This window comes from Silurus meridionalis, chromosome 9 (assembly GCF_014805685.1).
Source record: "Silurus meridionalis isolate SWU-2019-XX chromosome 9, ASM1480568v1, whole genome shotgun sequence".
Classification (NCBI taxonomy): domain Eukaryota; kingdom Metazoa; phylum Chordata; class Actinopteri; order Siluriformes; family Siluridae; genus Silurus; species Silurus meridionalis.
Window position 1 is genome coordinate 25,280,703 of NC_060892.1, and position 18,922 is coordinate 25,299,624.

At 40.3% G+C, this 18,922-nt stretch overlaps 1 protein-coding gene across 1 annotated transcript in view; it reads left to right on the forward strand.

The window, feature by feature from the left end:
• The first annotated feature begins 2,355 nt into the window (after positions 1-2,355).
• Positions 2,356-18,922, forward strand: part of cntnap5l (contactin associated protein family member 5 like) — a 78,853-nt gene continuing 62,286 nt past the window's right edge. Inside the window, exon 1 of the mRNA XM_046858268.1 lies at positions 2,356-2,604. Within this exon, the coding sequence (XP_046714224.1) occupies positions 2,526-2,604 (79 nt within the window). The 5' untranslated portion in view covers positions 2,356-2,525. The remainder of the gene's footprint in view (positions 2,605-18,922) is intronic.

The following is an 18,922-nucleotide window of genomic DNA, read 5'->3' on the forward strand; positions in this document are numbered from 1 at the left end:
CTTAAAGCATGGGTCTTCAACTAGTGGACTGTGTCGGTACTGCAGGGGGTCTGCTAATTAATGTTGAATCACAAAAAACGAATGAAATATTTCAATAAAAAAAAATGTATCATTTTTTCATTTGTCACTTGAACTAGGAAACCCAAACATGTTCCAGCATGACTATGCTCTTATGCACAAATCCAGAACATACAGTTTGGACTGGAGGATCTCCTGCTCTCGAGCTCTGACCTCAACCCTATTGAACCTAAATGAATTAAAATGCCGACTGCACCCCAGGTCTCCTCGCCTCAGTCGGTACCTGCCTTTAACACCCTTGTGCCTGAATAAATCTCCACAAAATCTATTGGAGCAACATCTCAGGAGAAGTAGAGATGGATCATAACAGCAAATCAAGGTTGAATAGTGTAAAAGGGGAATGAAGGACGAGGTGAAGAGAATGAGAAAGAGATGAGAAGAAAAGGTCTAGACCAGGCCCAGGTGATAATGTGTTTGAAGTCTCGCACAGCGAGTAAAGAGAGATTCCTCAGCAGACGGAATTGATTTACACGCCAGCATCCCTTTCATTAAACATCCTTCGCCTCGTGAGCGCGACGAGCACCGGGGTATTTGTTTATGACTTATGGATGCGTGTCGACAGACTGGCGCGTCCTCTGTATGTACGCAGACGTTGCTTTCATTTGTTTGGGGTTTTTTTTTCTTTTTTTCATATTCTTGAATTAATGATAGTAATATAATACCAGACGTGTTTTGTTTTTTTTTGTTTTTGGGGCAAATTTTCTTCAAATGGATCTGTTAGTCTCTGAACTTGTCAACTAGAATGATTATTGGTTGTTTTATTTATTTATTTATTTTTAAACAAGACTTCAAGGTACTTTTATAAGTTGCTGAGGATTAAAGCTGTTCTAGTAAATTATAGTAAACTTATAGTTAAAAAAAAAAGGGTTAAGATTCTCCGATTCGCATCGCCATAAAAGTTAACGGCGATGCATCGATTTTTGCCGTTTGTATTATGCAATCAATAATTCGTGACCGATGTTTTACGACAATCGATTTCTCCCAGTTTTCGCCGCCGATGCTACGCGAATACGACGTGTCGTGACGCTACGGAGGCGTGTCCTGAGAGTCACGTACAATACGGATCAACATGGCAGAGGTAGAGCTGTAACTTCCTGAAGACACTACCGGAAAAGAACATCTGGTTTTATTTCATCTTTTTTTCTACAAAGGCGTGTTTGCGAAAGGGGCGTGTTTTTAGAAGTCTGAAGGCAGTTAAGTGAATCGATGATTTGCTGTTTGTCCTAAGCAAAGAAATAAAAAGTGAACCATTCGTACCTTATTGAATTGCAGGTGATATTTTTTCTATCGGATCATATCGCATCGGTATCTGCTCAAAAGTGGCTACCTTTTAGGCGAGCTTAAAACTCATGCCGTTCTCTCGGCACGTTCTCAAGGTAGTCATCTGGAATGGTTTACAATTCAAAAGTTCATTTGTATCATTTCCTTCCTTCCTTAATGTGCTTCAGACCATGAGGTGTCTTGTGCAAAGGAAAGGATAACCAAGAGCTACCTCTGCTGCAGAGGATAAATGTATTAGAATTCCCAGCCTCAGAAAATGCAGATTATAGTTCGATTGGTATTTATATCTCAACATCCACTGTTCAATGGAGACTGTGTGAGTCTGACTGCATGGTCGATTTGAAGAAAAAGCAGAAGAGACTTGTTCTGGCCAAGAAACACAAGGAATGGACATTTAGATCAGTGAAAAACTGTTCTTGAAAACTGTCTGATTAATGCAAATTTAAGATTTCCTCTTTCAGACAGAGGGTAAACAGAGCGTTCCTGAATGTGGTGTTCCCACTGTGAAGCCTGCAGGAGGAGGTGTGATGGTGTGGAGATGTTTTGCTCATGATCTTGTTGGTGATCTAGTCAAAATTTGGGGCACACTGAACCAGTATGGCCACCACAGCATTTTGATGCAACATGCCATCCCATCTGTTTTGTACTCAGCAGGACCATCAACCTCAAACACACCTCTAGGTTCTGTAGGAGCTACGTTTCTGTCCAAGAAGTTGTTGGTGCTGCATCAGATGACCTGCCCCCAGCACTCAACTTCTGAGAACTTCTCAAGCATTCAGGTGATGATCTCAGGAGGCGTAATAAAGCTATTGTGCAGCTATTGGTTTTATTTGTGTGTAAATAATTGTGCAAATGAAGTCCTTTTGAAATTTGAAGTGTGTGTTTGAGAGAGCGCGCGCGAGAGAAATACGTTAATGGTGACGCTTCCAGTGATCCTCTCGCACTCTCTCTCTCTCTCTCTCTCTCTCTCTCTGTGCGCGCGAGTGTATGTGAGAGAGAAAGAGAGGTGGGAGAACGAAAGTAGCGCGAGCAGAGAAACTTGGGAGTCTCTGAGCCGTTTCCGCTGGAGCCTAAACCTTGGCTGGAGATCCCGTTTGGAAAGAAGGATCAGGCTTGCTCTTTTTTTTTTTTTTTTTTCCCCTTTATTTTTTTCTTTTGGGTCAACGATGGGATTCCACCGCTCCATCCGCGTCTTTCTCCTCACCATCCTCACCGCTCTCACTTCAGCTCTGGGCGCCAGCAGCTGTGAGTGTTTTCCTCTTTTCAATTCTTATTGTGGTATTTAATTTTTTTTTGGAGTATTATAAAGGAAGAGCGCGCGCGGTGTCCTCTTGTGCGGCGCGCCTTTTTGCGTGCGTCCTGGTGCGTAATTTCGCGTTTTGGATAATAAAAAGAACCGAAAGTGTGTGTGTGTGTGTGTAGGATAATACATACCTTCTTCTTGGAAGGAGAGAACATCAGGATGCGTTGTTATTTATTTATTTATTTATTTATTTATTATTTTAAATATATAGACAAATACAGCCTGTGTGTGTTTTTACGCACCAAGTGTCTCGGCGCATGACTTTATTTTTCATTCTATCCTTTCTTTTTCTTTTTTATGGCACAATGTATCTGTATTTTCGGATTTAGTGGATCTGTATCAGGGGCAGGTACAGTCTGGGTTTGATGGTGTGGAACTCTGACCGATTATAGCCCGCATTTCCTTCCGCGTTCACTCACGTGCTCGCTTTCCAGTCTCGATGATGGATTAGAAATGAGAAAATGTGCCACCAATGATTTTAACATGAAGGCATGAGTCTACCTGAGGGTGACGAGACGGAAGGAAGGAGGATAAAGAAGAAAAGGGCGTGCGGAAATAATGTCCAAAAAAAAAAAAATCCGATCGTAAAAATCCACTCGGTGAACAGCATTGCGCGCGCTCTCTCTCTCTCTCTCTCTCTCTCAATCTTAATCTCAATCTTTCTTCCACCGCGTGACGAGTTTGCGTGCTCGTAATTATGACGTCATAAAATCTCTTCTGGCGGGCACGAGAGCGCGTGGAAACCAGCTGTGGCGCGCGTGCAGCTCTAAACGCATAAGTTCGACGTTCCCCGGAAGTTCACCGCGCTGCTCAGTGTGTGTTTGGGAGTGAGGGATTGAGATGGTGTGATGGTACAGTAAATGGAGGGTGTGATTTCTCAACTGCTCTTCCGACCTCATCAACCACCTCTAAGATTATTCATATTTCAATTGTTTTTTTTGTTTTGTTGTTGTTGATGTTTTTGCTGTAGTGCAGGAAACTAACGAGCCAGACGTCTTTGCATAGAAAATGACAAACCAGACAAATGTTGACAAGTGTTGAAACGCCTATAGAGAGACAGGGTGTGTGTGTGTGTGTGTCAGAGAGAGGGAGAGAGAAAATTTTTTCCCACTATTAACCAAAAGATGATGATTAGTATTGAAGCACCCACGAGCTAAGAGGGGGAAAAACGTGTTTGTGTGCATTTGTAATTTTCCAAGTCGACTTGAAGGCATGTCTGTTTATCTGACTAATGTCTCTATCTATCTCTTGATCTCTTTCTATCTATCTAATGCACATGTCTTTTCATATGTGTGTATATGTTGCATTGAACATTGTGAGCTGAAACTCCTTATCAGATAATTTAGGCAAAATTCTGTGTTTTTTTTTTTTTATTCCAGCACATTTTTGTAAATAAAGTTTTACATTGTGCTTTAAAAAACTGCCCCCGTGTCTGAAGGCATTTGGGGCACTTGTATATAAAGCGATGTGGTATCCGGTCGTGGAGAACAACATTTTGGGATTAGAATCATGGTTTTTTTTTCCCCTCTTTCAGGAAAATGTGGTTAATTAAGGGTTTTGTAATTAACTGGCGAACCGAACGAAGTGAATAATTAAACGAGTTCGACGGCGTCGCTCATACAACAATAGGATTAAAAAAAAGTGCATGTATACTGTAGTACAGGCTGAGTTCAAAAGTATTAGGACAAATTATTTCTTTCTTCCTTTTCCAGCCACAGAAACTCTTTCTTGTGTTGTATAGGATTTATAGAAAGTGTGACATATTTTCCTTTTATTTGGAAAATATGTTCTGGCACGAGGGTCCTGGAATTAACCAGTGAATTTTAAGGGGCTTGTGGTTGTTTAGTGAATTTTTGCGCTCGAGACTCGGAAAGTTATAACGTTTACATCAAAAAAATCAGACGTTTTCAGGAGATTAGCGTCAGTGTTGTACTTTACGGACAAAAGTATTGGGACACCTGATACCTGGTTGCGGAGATTTGTATTCATTCATCCACGAGGGTGGTACCGATTAGGGCTGCGAGTCTGGCGATACGATGCGTATCGCGATACGGGGGGTTGCGATACGATATTTTGTGTTACTGCAAGCAAGGCGATATATTGGGATGTTTCTGATTTTTTCAGTCACAAAGTGCAACCACGGACAGCACATGTTGTTTCGCCATTTTAACATTTTCCCACCTGAAAAACAAACCGTACACAAACAAAACATCGGCGCAAGTCGGTCAACAGCGCTAGGACTTTTCCGGCGGATGTTATACCCCTAATAATTTGTTTACAGCAGCGCCCCCAAGAAAACGGGTGGATATCAATGCTAACATTAGTGCCGTGCCCCTAATGCTAATACTGTACATTCTTTCACTGTTTAAGGGTCTAGCGGTTGGGATCAAAACAAAACAACTCCCATGAATTTAGTACGATTTTCGGAATCGGCAAACAAAATATTGCAATACTTACATGTTCGATCTTTTCCCACACCCCCAGAACATCAGCATCGAGGTCAGAGCCCGATAGTAGGAGATCTTCCTCTCAGACCCATGGAAAGCACATCTTCATGGGGAAATTTAATTCTGAAGGACATTACAGCTTTGCAGCTTCTGATGTTTAAGATGTAGATAAAATGCAAAAAACTTCCAACTCCGTAACCCAACAAAATACGTGAAGCATGCGTACAAGCACACTTTGCTAGTCGCTGTATAACGTCTATATTCCGCGGTTTGCTTTTTCCTCAGGAAGGTGTATAATTTAACTCAATTACTGACAGCAGAGCTATAGATCAACACGTCTTCGGAGATGCGCGAGCTTACGGTCTTTACCCGTAATTACATTTTCGTCTCAAACAAGTTTGCGCAACGATCTTAAGCCCAAGACGACGAACCGCAGAGGAAACGATATCGGGGTGGATTTAGACGTGTTTGAACAATCCGATCCTAACAATTTATATTCAAATAAAAAAAAATAAATGAACACAATGAAGAAATAAACTGGAATTATCATGGGAAAGAAACTGTGAATTGGAATTGAATGAGTTCCTGCCTGGACAGTTTTCTTATGAACTTGAATGTTCTTGTTTGCTTTTCCCCATAATGAGCTCACCCCCATGACCCTGACCCCAATGAAAGATCCCCCTCTACTGTAAATCAGCCTCTTGACTTTTCCAGAATTATACCCTAACAGATTGCTTGCATAACATAAGTGCTGATGCAGCTCTTTCCCGCATTAGAACCAGTCGACATTCTGATACTATAATCACCACACAGTCGGATATGAAGGAGGATTCGGTCAATAAAGTCTTCAAAATAAAAAAAGAACACAAACAGCTGGTCGGTAACCCGAGAGCCCTGGCAGGTCGATAGGTTTATTAATGTATCGAGGCATCGATACTGTACCTTTTGGCAGGAATACAACTCCAGCAGAGTTGAATAAAATGTGCACTTATTGCAGTTCCGTTTTGTGATTCGAATTCAAGTCCCACAGTGGCATCGTTTTCTTCTTTGTAAGAAAGTCACGTTTCACTCTAAGATTTGAGTAGTTTATGCACACTCATCAGTAAATCATCACGCTATCCCCAGACAATGCTATACTTTTCAATGCAAAACCCCCACAGGACACCAAAATTCGCTTGATGGGTGTATCATCAGAGCATGCACACCGAACATATCGGTATGCTGGAGATGCTCAAAGGGCTCCGAAACGTTCTTTTCTCGGTGTGTTGTGGCACAATGAAGCTGTGTAACCAGGGCAACAGGTCCGATCTAATGGATAGCCGGACTAGAGGGCCCATCAGAAAGGTCAACAACAGGCTGAACAATGGCGTGCTTTCAGGCCAAATAAAAATAATAACGCCGGATGCATAATCTGTGGAACTCGCGTCGGTATCCTCTTTAAGCAGGAAGCCGTAAATTCGGTCGGCTGTGTTTTTTTCGTCCTGATCCGAATCGTCTGTCTTGGCCCGGTCAACACTGATTAGCTGAAAGAAAGAAAAGATTGGTTGAACTACACTTAACATCTAGTTAACGTCTATACTATACAGCCGTTGTTTTAGGCTGGTAAGTCTGTAGTTTAAATGTGTAGCATGTAAGTAAAGTGTCCTACCTGTGAGTCTTTGCAGAAGTCAAATTGTTGTGCTTGTCATTGACTTCAAGTTTTCCAGATTAGTGATCAGCCATATCTGTCTGGGAAATGTAGAACGTACACTTATCAGGAATAACATTGACATTATAACATGGAGTGGTAAAGTGAAGAACACTGATCTCATCATGGCACCTGTTGGTAGGTGGATTTATTTAATAGGCATCAAGTGATTTAATGTGTTAATGTTGGAATCAGAAAAAATGGGCAATCGTAAGGATTTGAGCGAGTTTGACGAATTGTGACGTCTAGACGACTGGGTCGGAGCGTCTCCAAAACTGCAGCTCATCTGTGAAGCGGCGACTGGATTGTGAGCGGCCGAGGATCATTGATGCACGTGCGGTGATGTGTGGATTATAGTGTGCTTTAGAATAGAACTATTTAAAGTTTGGAAGAACATATTGCGAAAAGAACCTATTCCCCATGTAAAGGAGCTCGAAATAAGTCCGTGACTATCCATTAGGAGTTCATATATGGTAAAGATTTTTTGTCTATAAATCCGCGAAGGTATGTACGGATTCTGGTGAACGGTTACCAGAGGGATTCTGGAGTGGGGTTTGCTAACGTTCCTCGGCTTGGTTTCCTTGATAATAGGAATTCAAATCCTCCATGACTTCTGATGTCATTAAGGAAAAGTCCACTTCTATTTTCTGCCAGTTGTCCGGATAAAGGTGTACCTCGGCATCCCGGGGCTCTGAGGTAACTCTCGCACACTTTGCTTTGCTAACGTGGTGCGAACTTGAATCGGATTTTAAATTGGTTTTCTATTCGCAAAGCAATTGGTACCTACACCTAGGTGTCTTTAGCCGAGGAAAAAGTCCTAGAAAATATCCCAACCCCCTTTAGTGGTTAGCCAATTAGCTTGGGAGTTACCCAAGCATTGGTGTAGCTGTAAACCGTGTTCCCGAAGCCTGATCAATCCAGGAATGGAGACTTGGTCAAGGTTCAGGCAAAAACGCATAAATTCCCCTCTTGCAAACCTGAATTTTGACTTTGCTCTGATGTGATGTTACCAAAGTGTTCCTGAAGGTCTCTGGTTGTTAAATTGTTAAATTGCAAAGATTCTCCTTGGCCAAAAGTCTGTCCAGGTGCCTTGCAGCAGATGGCATTGGGCATTTTTATTTTTTTTCGTTAAACTTTGTCTTCATCTGTTGCCATGGCTTTCAAGATTTTTCTGCCTATTTAGTTTCCCATTATCTCCTCAAGGGCCAGGAGCAAATATGCCACGGTGTTAAAAACAATGCGTCATAGGCTTCAAATAGCAATTTATCGGCTCTCCTTACACGCAAGGCTTCAGCCCCAATGGTCTCTCAAGCAAGACCCTGATGTCAGCTCTGGCCTCTGGATTCGGCAGTGCAGTAAAGGCACTCATTCACTCGGTCATTTCCTCTGCATCTTTTTTCTTCTTCATTAATCTAGTTTTTTTTGGATCTCTGCAGTGGCGATGTAGCAAAAAAGGCAGCCATTTTTCTTCCTTGCGGGATCCACAGCCATGTCTGCTGCGCATCCGACTCCCCGCAGAGCCGCTGCAGAATCAGAGGACGGTAATGAACAGCCAGCATTATTTTAGTAACCTGTGAGGAACGTCATTCTGCCGTAAGGTCGGGTTCTGTAGACTCCTGCTGAAGATTCTCTGGTTGGACATTTTGAAGGAAGGAAGTAAGGAAAATTGGAAGATGGGAAGAAATTGATATGGGAAGAATTGAATGTGGGGGAAAGGAATGAATTACTTTAGGAAGAAGCAAATATACAAATTAAGGAATTTAGGAAGAAGGAAATTAATATCGATAGGAAGGAAGGTGTGTACTGTAAGAGAAGGAAGGATTTTAGGAAGGATGAAGGATGGAATTAATTGATAAAAGTAAGGAATATACTGTGAGAAAGGATGAATGAATATATAAAGGAATACAGGAAGGAATATAGTAAGAAAGAAATGAATATCAGTGTAAAAGGCTTTATAGGAATAATATAGGAAGGAAGGAATTTTTCACAATTACTTCATTTCTTTCTATATTCTTTCCTTTATGCCTTCCTATAGGAAGGAAGTAAAGAAGGAATAAAGCAACAAAGGCGTTTACTCTTCATTATGTATTTTACAGAACAGTGTAATTCTTTCTCTGCATACCCCAGAGATGTCAGGAAGTTGGGGTCAGACCAGAGCAGACACTCAGCCATGATGCAGCACCTCTAGCACACTGAGAGATAAGGGCCTTGCTCAGGGGCCCAAGTAAAAAATGAACAAAACCCTCTCCTTTCCTGAACACAAAGGTTCTGAAATGTTTTGATCATTCTGAGAAGCAAGTTTCAGAGTTACGAAGGCATCAGAGATTCGAGATCCTCTGTGTCTTTAGCACCCACACTTTGGAAAAAAAAAATTCCCCTTATAGTGCAGTTGATACTTGGCAAGAAAACAAGCGTATAGGGTTCGAAAGGAACGTGCCCCGGTGGTCCGGAATGAAAAGAATCGAAACATCTATTCTTGTATTATATGTCCTTATTTCAATTTTTTTTCTTTTTTCTTCCCGTCTTTGTACAGTCTGTAAATTGCGTTCAGTAAATGCCACAAAGTGCACTCGCGATGCACGAGAACAGACAACAAACAACGTCCTCTTCTTTTTCTTCTTCCCGTTGAAGTGCGCATTTCGAACTCCGCGTAGGAGTCGGAGTGCCGCTGACGAGCATATATGAGAGGGCACGGAGGATGCCATCTTGCCTGAAAGTGCTTAATCACAATAACGTACCGCATTCAGATTCCAGTCCCGAAGACTGAACAGCAGTTCCAAGTTGCGTTGTTTGTTCGCGAAATTGATTAAATAGCCATTGAATTAATATTGTTTGCATTTCTAGTTATCCAAAATCGCCAGACGTTTGTTGTGCGATAGAAACTTTGCCTTTCACTCTTGCAGAAGTTTCGAGACCGTAGCATTGATGATAAAGTGGGAGGCGGAGCTAAAGGTGGAATTGAAGATGCTGCGTGGAGTGACGAGGATGGACAGGAGTTTATATGGAGACTGTGGTGACCCAAGGAGAAATGGAACACGATTGTGGAAACATCAAAGAGTTCTTGAAGGCTTCTTAGCTACCTATAATAGGGGGAGAACAAAGCAACAGGAAAGTCATTGATTGAGGGGTTTTTCTTCGTTTTTTTGACAAAGATGCTGAATTTAGCCCTATATTCTTAATCAGTAGTAAAAAATAAATGTATTTAAAAAAAAAAAAAAAAAAAAAAAGGTTGCCATATTGGACAAGGACAAACTTTTTACATATAGTGGCATTTGGCAGACATCCCTGATCCAGAGCGGCTTACAAAAGCGTTTTGAAGTCCATATCAATACATACATCCTGGTACTGGTTCCATGGAATAAGAACATCAATCTCAAAGCTCTGCGAGAGAGATTTTTAAAAATAAAGTCCTAATTTAAAGATTGCAAAAAGATCGAGGACTTTACGCTTTGCTTGCAGACTGCTAGTGACTGAAGTGTTCCGATATCAGATCGTTTGTGAAGTTCCTTTCACCACCTCGGGACCTGAACAGAGAAATGTCTGGAAGCAGGTCTTCTTTGTTTAATATGGAACAGTTCACTTTCTGTGTTTCAGACAGTCAGCAAATCATCAATTCACTTACGCGCCTTCTGACTTCTAACGCATGGCCCCGTTCACAAACGCCTTTGTAGTTGAAGATGAAACGGAACCACTGGTGTCTTCAGGAAGATGCAGCTCTACCGCTGCCATGTTAATCTGACCTCTGAGACCCTCAGGACACCCCTGTGATACGTCATGTTCATGCAGCGGCGGCTACGGTCAGCCTCAAGACTCTTAAAAGGAGACAATCCTGACAATTTCTTTATATCGAGGAGTGATTGAATGAAGGATGGAAGGAATGAAGGCATTTGTATGTTGAAATAAGCAGAACAGTTGAGATCATTATTTTAGAAATTTGAATGTAAAACACACACACTTACATAAACATCTGTATGACCAAATTGGGGTCTAACAAATATAAACTCTTTTGAATTTTTTCCCATTAATTCACTTTTATTTACTCAATTTAATGGAGTGAATTTAATTGGTTACTGAATCAAATCAATATAATAAGTGTATTGCATTTGGTTTATTTTATCAAATTCTTTATAAAATATTATTTGTATACATTTAACCAAGCAGGCATCTGTCTAGTCTGTCTGTCTACAGTCTCTGTCTACAGTCTGTCTGTCTACAGTCTGTCTCTGTCTACAGTCTCTCTGTCTGTCTACAGTCTCTGTCTGTCTGTCTGTCTGTCTGTCTGTCTACAGTTTATCTATCTTTCTCGATCGATCTGAAACCAGAAAATACACTATATGGACAAAAGTATTGGGACGCCTGACTTTTCTAACCCTATATGGTTCTTCTCTGAGCTCTTAAACCTGGAGGCACACACTTGTATAGAACGTCTTTAGATGCTGTAGCATGAAATCTTTTCTTTTATTTGAGCTCGGAGATCCAACCATCTTCCAGCATGACGATGCCTTTGCACACACAGACAGCTCCATGAAGATATTCTTTTACGTGGGTTGAAGCGAAAGATCTCCTGCCACAGAGCGGAACACCTTTGGGACGGATTAGAATTCCGACTGCACTCCAGGCCTCCTCACTTCAGCTACATCAGCACCTGACTTTAATAATCTACACAACATCTAGTGGAACACCTTCCCTGAAGATTATCGACAGCAAATAAGAACGAAATATGGAACGCTAGCACATACAAACCTTTATCTTTGTTTTCATTATCTTTTCTGCATGTCGTGTATATTCCAGGATTAAAAGTATTCCACGGCCATAAGATGCCAACAGTACTCTTACCCAGGTTTTCCTCGCATGTTGTTTTTAATCTAATGGAACACGTTTTCCCGATACCAGCTATTAGTCCTGCTGTGACTTACAGCACACGCTTATTCAACAACAGATTGCATGCTGCAGCAGGCATAGCAGGCGGCGTCTTTATTCCAGAAAACACTAGACAATTCTGAGATACACGAAAATAAGATTTGAATATGAATACTGTAGAGTGCCAATGTACAGCTTGTGTTGTTGCTGGGGGTTTGTGTACATTCATGGATTAATGTGTCTGCACTATGAAAATCTTTTCAGATAAAGAAAAACCTTTTGTAAATCAGATGTCAAAGCTACTCGCTTTGACGATCCATAAAAGACAAAAAAAAAAAAAAAGGATAAACATTGCAAAAAATTAAGTAAAAAAACAAAAATTATTTCTATTATGTATATAAAATGTGTGTGTATGTATGGATAGATAGATAGATAGATAGATAGATAGATAGATAGATAGATAGATAGATAGATAGATAGATAGATAGATAGATAAAGATATCATTCAAGATCTAAATTTCCTTTACAGCGATGTATTGGTTTTTTTTTTTATTCCTAAAAATAATCTTTAATTAATAATTTCCTAATGCCAGGTAATTATGAAGCAAGTTTTCTAGGCAATTAAACGATTCGATTTTTATTTTTTTTCATTTTTAATCATTTGCTTCTTTTAAGAAATAAATGCTTCAAATTAGTTAAAATGATCTTCCAATTAAACTGGATTATTTCAATCTTTGAAATCGAATCAGTTAAACAATTTACTCTTGTGTCTTCAACTCCAGCACAGGATTGATCTGATATTCATTTATCAATCTAAATCATCAAACGATATTAAATGGATATTAGGTGCCATTGAGATGAGGCTTGGTTTCCTTTCGAGTCTGGTTCTTCTCTCCTTGCTATAGGCATTAGCATATAAATATATTTTTTATAACCTATTTATCATAATTATTTATAAAGCTGCTAATGTCCATTGTTAAAAGTGCTATACGAAGAAAACTGAGTTGAACTGAATATATCTGTATGTTGAATTACTAGGTTTCCCTTTCGTTCCCATGATTAGGCTCGGTCCTCTGTCCGTTTGAGTTTAAAAATCTGTTGAGAATTAAATTAAGAGGATCACCAGAGATGTGATTTCAGTTAATGATTTTTGACTATTCAATATACATCAGACTTTTCCAGTCATTTTTGGTTCATCTCCAGACTATGACTAAATCTTAGATGTCTGGATGTGCCACGTTACACAGCATTTCATTTTCTCTTATTTTGGTTTGAACTAGAAGGTCTGTAGAGCTGACGGCAAACAGAGACTTAATGTGGAATGCTATGTTCAAAAATCCCATATGAATCGTAAGTTTAGCTGTCCACCAAGTTTTCGTGGCAAGAGCACTAGCATAACCTCCTTCTCAGAAAATGTTCCATTAGAAAGTCAGCGTTCACATTTGTCCCAAAGGTGTTCAATAGCTTTATAGCGGGAGATTTTCCACTCCAACCCAGTGTTTGTGGAGCTGGCATTCATGCGAGCATGTCCAGACGTCCTATACAATCGTGTGCCTCAAAATAAATACGGGAAAGGACAATACATGACCGGAATAGTCAGGCATCCCAGTGCTTTTGTCCGTCTAGTGCATGTTTTGTCCTTCCTGAGAAGGCGCCATTCTTTTCTATGCACTTGTGTTCTTTGTGTTTTGCATTCTTTCACTGTGCTACTCAATGACCGTCTACAGACACTCCAGCAGATGTTTGTGGGTTTTTTCCCTACTGACTTTAGAATTTCCAGGCAATTCTGCAGTGTGGATTGTTTGCTATTTTCTACAGTCAAGCCTCGGGCATAATGGAATCGAAATGGCTGTATAGTGTGTTTTTATATATATTTTTTATTAGCAGATTGAGCCTATCGATATTCTTTTGAAAGCTAGCTGCAGGTTTGAGAAAGAAGAGCTGAGTGGATACAAGTGTGTTATTACAGGCAAAAAAATCTCAGTGGCTCCATGAAGATGCGTTTGGCGTTCATTGTTCGATGCGTCCTTGACGGATCGGACGGGTGTCTCGCATCAGCGAGCTCCGTCGACACGCCGGTCGTTTCGCAGTTGCAGAGCTGAAAGCCGAAAATCCAGATCTGAGATTTTTTAGGCAACGTAATCGATTTCCCGATGGTGAAAATAACCACACTTCAGTTCCTCTGGTTGTTCTGGTTATGACCTTATTAGTACGTCTTTGGATTAGTTTTCTGACGTCTTGTGGTCTTTGGAATGTTTCCTCTCGAGATGAAAGTAGTTGCATTTATGGCCGGATGGCCTTGTTTTCCACAATGCTAGTAAAATATCGATGGATGGATGGATGGATGGATGGATGGATGAAATTATAAATTTGCAACCTATGTAAAAACATATGGATGGATGGATTGATATATGGATAGATGTATAGATAGATGGATGGATGGATGGATGGATGGATGGAGGAATTGATATATGGATGGATGGATGGATATATAATTATTTATTTTTCAATAAGTTACTGACAGGCCCAATATAAAAAGCCAAGATTTTTTATGATTATTTAATTAATAACATAAGGTCAAATGTGATTCATTTGTGTGTGTGTGTGTGTGTGTGTGACCCTTTTACAAACAGGCTTTTCGAGTGCAAAAAATTGAATGAAATAAAACCAGACGTCTTTTTCCAGTTCTGGCTGCAGGAAGACGCAGCTCTACCTCTGCCATGTTAATCTGTATTCTTTGTGACTCTCTGGCAATTTGTGTGCCTTGGATTTTGTGCTATGTTTTGGGAAAGAACCGCATATGCCTGGAATATCCTGGTGTCCCGATACTTTCGAAATCCAAATGTTGCCACATCACAGTACGCAGGGCGATAAAAGAATTCAAATAAAGAACGGGGTTGCAATGGAACTGACGGTATCGTAAAACAAAATGTAATTGCTAATAAAATGTAATGTAGAACATGTCTTTCATCTGACCAGAGTTATTATTTAGCACGTTTTTTTTAGCTCCTTTTTAGTTTTCAGGTTGGCGTCAACTATCACAGTTTCTCACCTGAACTCGACGGCTTTCTATAAAAGAATTTGTGAGCAGACGTTTGACAAGGTGCTTTCACTTTTAGTAGGTTTCTCACCAGGTACGTTCCCCTGGGCGATGAGACGCTTTTCTGTCAACACGAATCATTTTAGCTGTAGCCGTCTGCTTAGAAGGGGGGGGTTAAAAAGACAGATTTTTAGAACAACAGTTTGATGATAACTTCATTCACAGCACTTTATCAACTTTTGGCACTTTGATGAAGTACTTAGAAAAACATACTTGCATGCGCAAAAGTTTGTGGACACCTGAACAGAAGATTGCGCTTTTTGACACGTGGAGTTTTTGCTCGTTTACCCAAAAGGTCGTTAGTAAAATCGGGTACTGATGTAGAAGGCATGGGGTGCAGTCAGCGTTCCAGTTCATTTCAAAGGTGTTCAATAGAGTTGAGGTCAGAGCTTTATAGAAGGCTACTCAAGAACTTCCTTTCCAACCCTCTCAAAGCATGGAGAAGGTTTTTGGGTCTCCTTTGTTCAAGTGAAGGAAAAATAAATCTTTGTTGCGTCCAAAGACGTCCAATTGTGTGCCTTAATCTTAGTGGTAATAGTTTGAGGAAGAAAGGGGTTCATATGATTTTGTTAAACTCCCAATACTTTTGCTCCAGTTAGTGCATTTACCAATTGCAGTGGAAGGCCATCAGGGTCAGCAAAGACCTTTTCTTCCTTTCTGTGCAGAATCACTGCCTTATCGATTTTGTCCATGAATATGTATAAAATTTTCCCAATAGTCTATTTTCTTTATACTGTAGCGTTGTTTTGGACGTGCTCCTTCTTGCCATGTCTGTCTAGGTTTCCACCCAATCACATTTCAGCCTTCATACCACATGTTGCTACATGCTGCTTGAAGCTGTTCATGCAACCAATCGGAATGCGAGCTGACAACACCGGGGGCCTCTAGAGGGCGTCCAATAACGTCAGCGTTTTCTCTGACGGTCGGAGATCGAGAGCGAACTGCACAAGCGCAAATATATTCATGTGGATTAAATAGCTGGTTTTTCTTGATCCACGATGGATAACCGAGGAGGAGAAATTGATTTGGTCGCACTTACAAGGACAATTACGAAGACGCGTTTTCGAGAAAAGCGGGACGTCGCGAAGAACGTTCAGCCGAAACGGAGTTGAGCTTTTTTTTTTCTTTCCATTAACTTTTTCTACGTTTTGTTTTCTTGCACGAAAACGCACAATTTGCCTCGATTTCAAATCCCCAGGAAAAGTGAAATTTTGAGGTTAATATCAAGGTTTCTGTCCGAGAGGTTGTATGATGGCGGTGCAGCCGTGGCTACAGTGAAAGGAGACGTGTTCATTGGGTTTCTTGCGTCAGTAATATTCCTTCCCGCCATATGAGATTCCGGTTTGTGACGGCTTCTATAGTCGTGGAATCACGATTGAGAGGTGGAATGTTTCAGACAGGACACCATTGAAAGGCCTGGACGCTCGTGTGACCCCCTGATTCTTTCTGATGACTAGTAGATAGATTTTCGTTTGTTAATCTCTAGTCAAATGCTGAACTCATCGTCATAATCGCATCGAAAAGAAATCAGGAAAACGACATTACCGTGCAGGCCACCATTGACAAGCCGTCAACTCAATTTCCTGCCGTCGTTTCATTTTTCTTCACCTATTTTTCTCTGAGGGAAAAAAAAACGTAGTTTGTGAAAACGTAACCGTACATACTAATTATTTCCTCAAACCTAAATAGCGTGTTTAATTTGTCTTAATTTGATGATGAAATCACTGCCGCGTGAACTCTGCGTCTCAGTCCAGCAACAAACAGACACTCAATTAGTGTAGTACAATAGAGAGGTTGAAACGAACAAAGAGAAATAGGGTGGGGGAAAAAAAATGGGTTTTTGGGAGGTGGGGGTGGGGGGTTCAAGTGTCCTGATAAGAAACATTTATTCGTCCCACAATGGCGATATTTCTGTGTTGGAGCAGCGACAAATTGTGTGAATATGAAGCAGAGACTAAAAAATATCGATATGAATACAAAAGGAACAAGTGGTGGTGAGGCTCGAGACGAGGTTTACAGACGAAGATGAAAAGAGGCAGGTGGTGGATTTTTCTGCATGTTAAAGCCAAAGGAAGGACAAATCAAATCCTCCTGGGTTTTTAATAAAAGGGAATTAAGGAGATGGATGGGAGTTTAACATAACTTTTTTGCATGTTTTTTTTTTTTTTTTTTTTTCCTGTAAATAAATGCGGCACATTTTCCTAAATAGAAAGATTTGATTTTTAATGAAACGTATTTACTTTTTTTTATTCTATTATATAAGGGCTTTGTATAATATACTACGTTGACGAAAAGACTGAACGCCTGAACATAGGATTGGTATTTGCTTCTTTTTTTCAACTTCCCATTCTACGTTTAGTTCCTATTTTCTCTTATAAGTTGGACTAGATTTGGGTTTGGAGATGTGTGTGAGGTTCATTCAGCCACAAGGGTGTTGGTCAAGTCAGAGACTGCTGTACTGTAGGTGAGGTGAGGAGGCCCTGAGATGCGGTCTGTGTTCCATTTGATCCCAAATGTGTTGAGCAGGGTTTGAGTCGGAGCTCTATAGAAGGCCACTTGAGATCTTCCACATTTTCCTTCATGGAACAGGAGAATTGTCATGCTAAAACAGGTCAGAGTCTTGTAGTTCAGCCCCGCATCCAAAGACGTAGTTGGAGGGAAGAAAAAGCTCCTAAGGTGCGCTATTGACTGACAAGCTGATTGGTGGAAATTCAATAATCACACCTTAATCAGTCATTAAGCGTAATCACAGTGATCATGGCAACCCGGCGCTCACGAACGATCGTAAGAGCTTTAAACGGCTCCGAGCTGTCGAGCGGCGTGTACGGTGATTCGAGTGGACAGTGTGAAGTTGTCGATGCGGTTCGAAGCTCATCCTGCGGTTGGCCTCCAAATTACTCGCATTTAATCCGCGTTTCTGTCCTTCTCTTGTCCCTGTTTCTGTCCCAGCTTTCGTCCTCCGGAGCGTTAATTCCAGCCGCCTTGTGAACTGCGTTGGTTCTGTTAAATGGCTGATTTTTTTAATACTGACCATGTGGGCAGGTTTGGAAGCAGAAGGTCCTTCGTCATCGACCTCGACATGAGCACTTGGAGACTTTGGTTCACCTTCTGCCTCAGCCTCTGCTTACTGTCAGTCATTTCAAATCCTTCCTCTGTTCCTTTCTTTCATTCTCTTAGTTTCTCTTCCTTCCTGTTTCTTTTTATTTATTTTCTCATTACTTTGTTTTCTCTCTCTCTCTCTCTCTTCCTCTGTTCCTTTCTTTTTCTTACTTACTTTCTCTTCCTTCCTGTTTCTTTCTTTTTCCTCTTTCATTCTCTTCTTCCTTCCTGTTTCTTATTTCTTTTCTTAATTACTTCTCTCTCTCTCTCTCTGTTCCTTTCTTACTTTCTCTTCCTTCCTGTTTCCTTTCTTGCGTTTTATATTTTTCTTTCATTCTCGAAGTTTCTCTTCCTTCCTCTGTTCCTTTCTTTCGTTCTCTTCTTCCCTCCGGTTTCTTTTTATTTCTTTCTACTTCATTACTTCTTTCTCTCTCTCACTCTCTTCCTGTTCATTTCTTTCTTGCTTTCTTTGCCAAGATATGTTTATCTTCCATTTATTTGTGAGATATATATATATATATATATATATATATATATATATATATATATATATATATATATATATATATATATATATATATATATATTTTTTTAATGATTCATATATTTTTCCTTCTGTTTTTTTTCTTCTGTTCCTTTCTTCCTTTCTTTCTTTCTTTCTTTCTTTCTTTCTTTCTTTCTTTCTTTCTTTCTTTGCCCAGATTTATTTATTCCTTTTAGACTATCTTTGTCAAACAATTGTCATGATTCATTATTTTGCATTTTCCGGTAGCTAAGAGTAAGCCCAGTCTGCTGCCACCATCAGGTTAAAACAAAATTGCAACATGTTGGCCCATCATTCCCTAAAAATCTATTTATTTTTAAAGGAAAGCCATAAACCAGAGCTGCTTTTGACCCGTGGGTGAGATCCTGAGACCAGACTTTTGACCTCCCGATTTAAAACGTTCGACAAATAGATTTGTACAGTCATGTCTTATTGCAGTGTGTGCACTTTTTCAATTCTTCTCTAACAGAAAGCTTCGTCCAGTGACGATAAATAAGTTTTGTTTCAGTGAACGTCTCGCAAT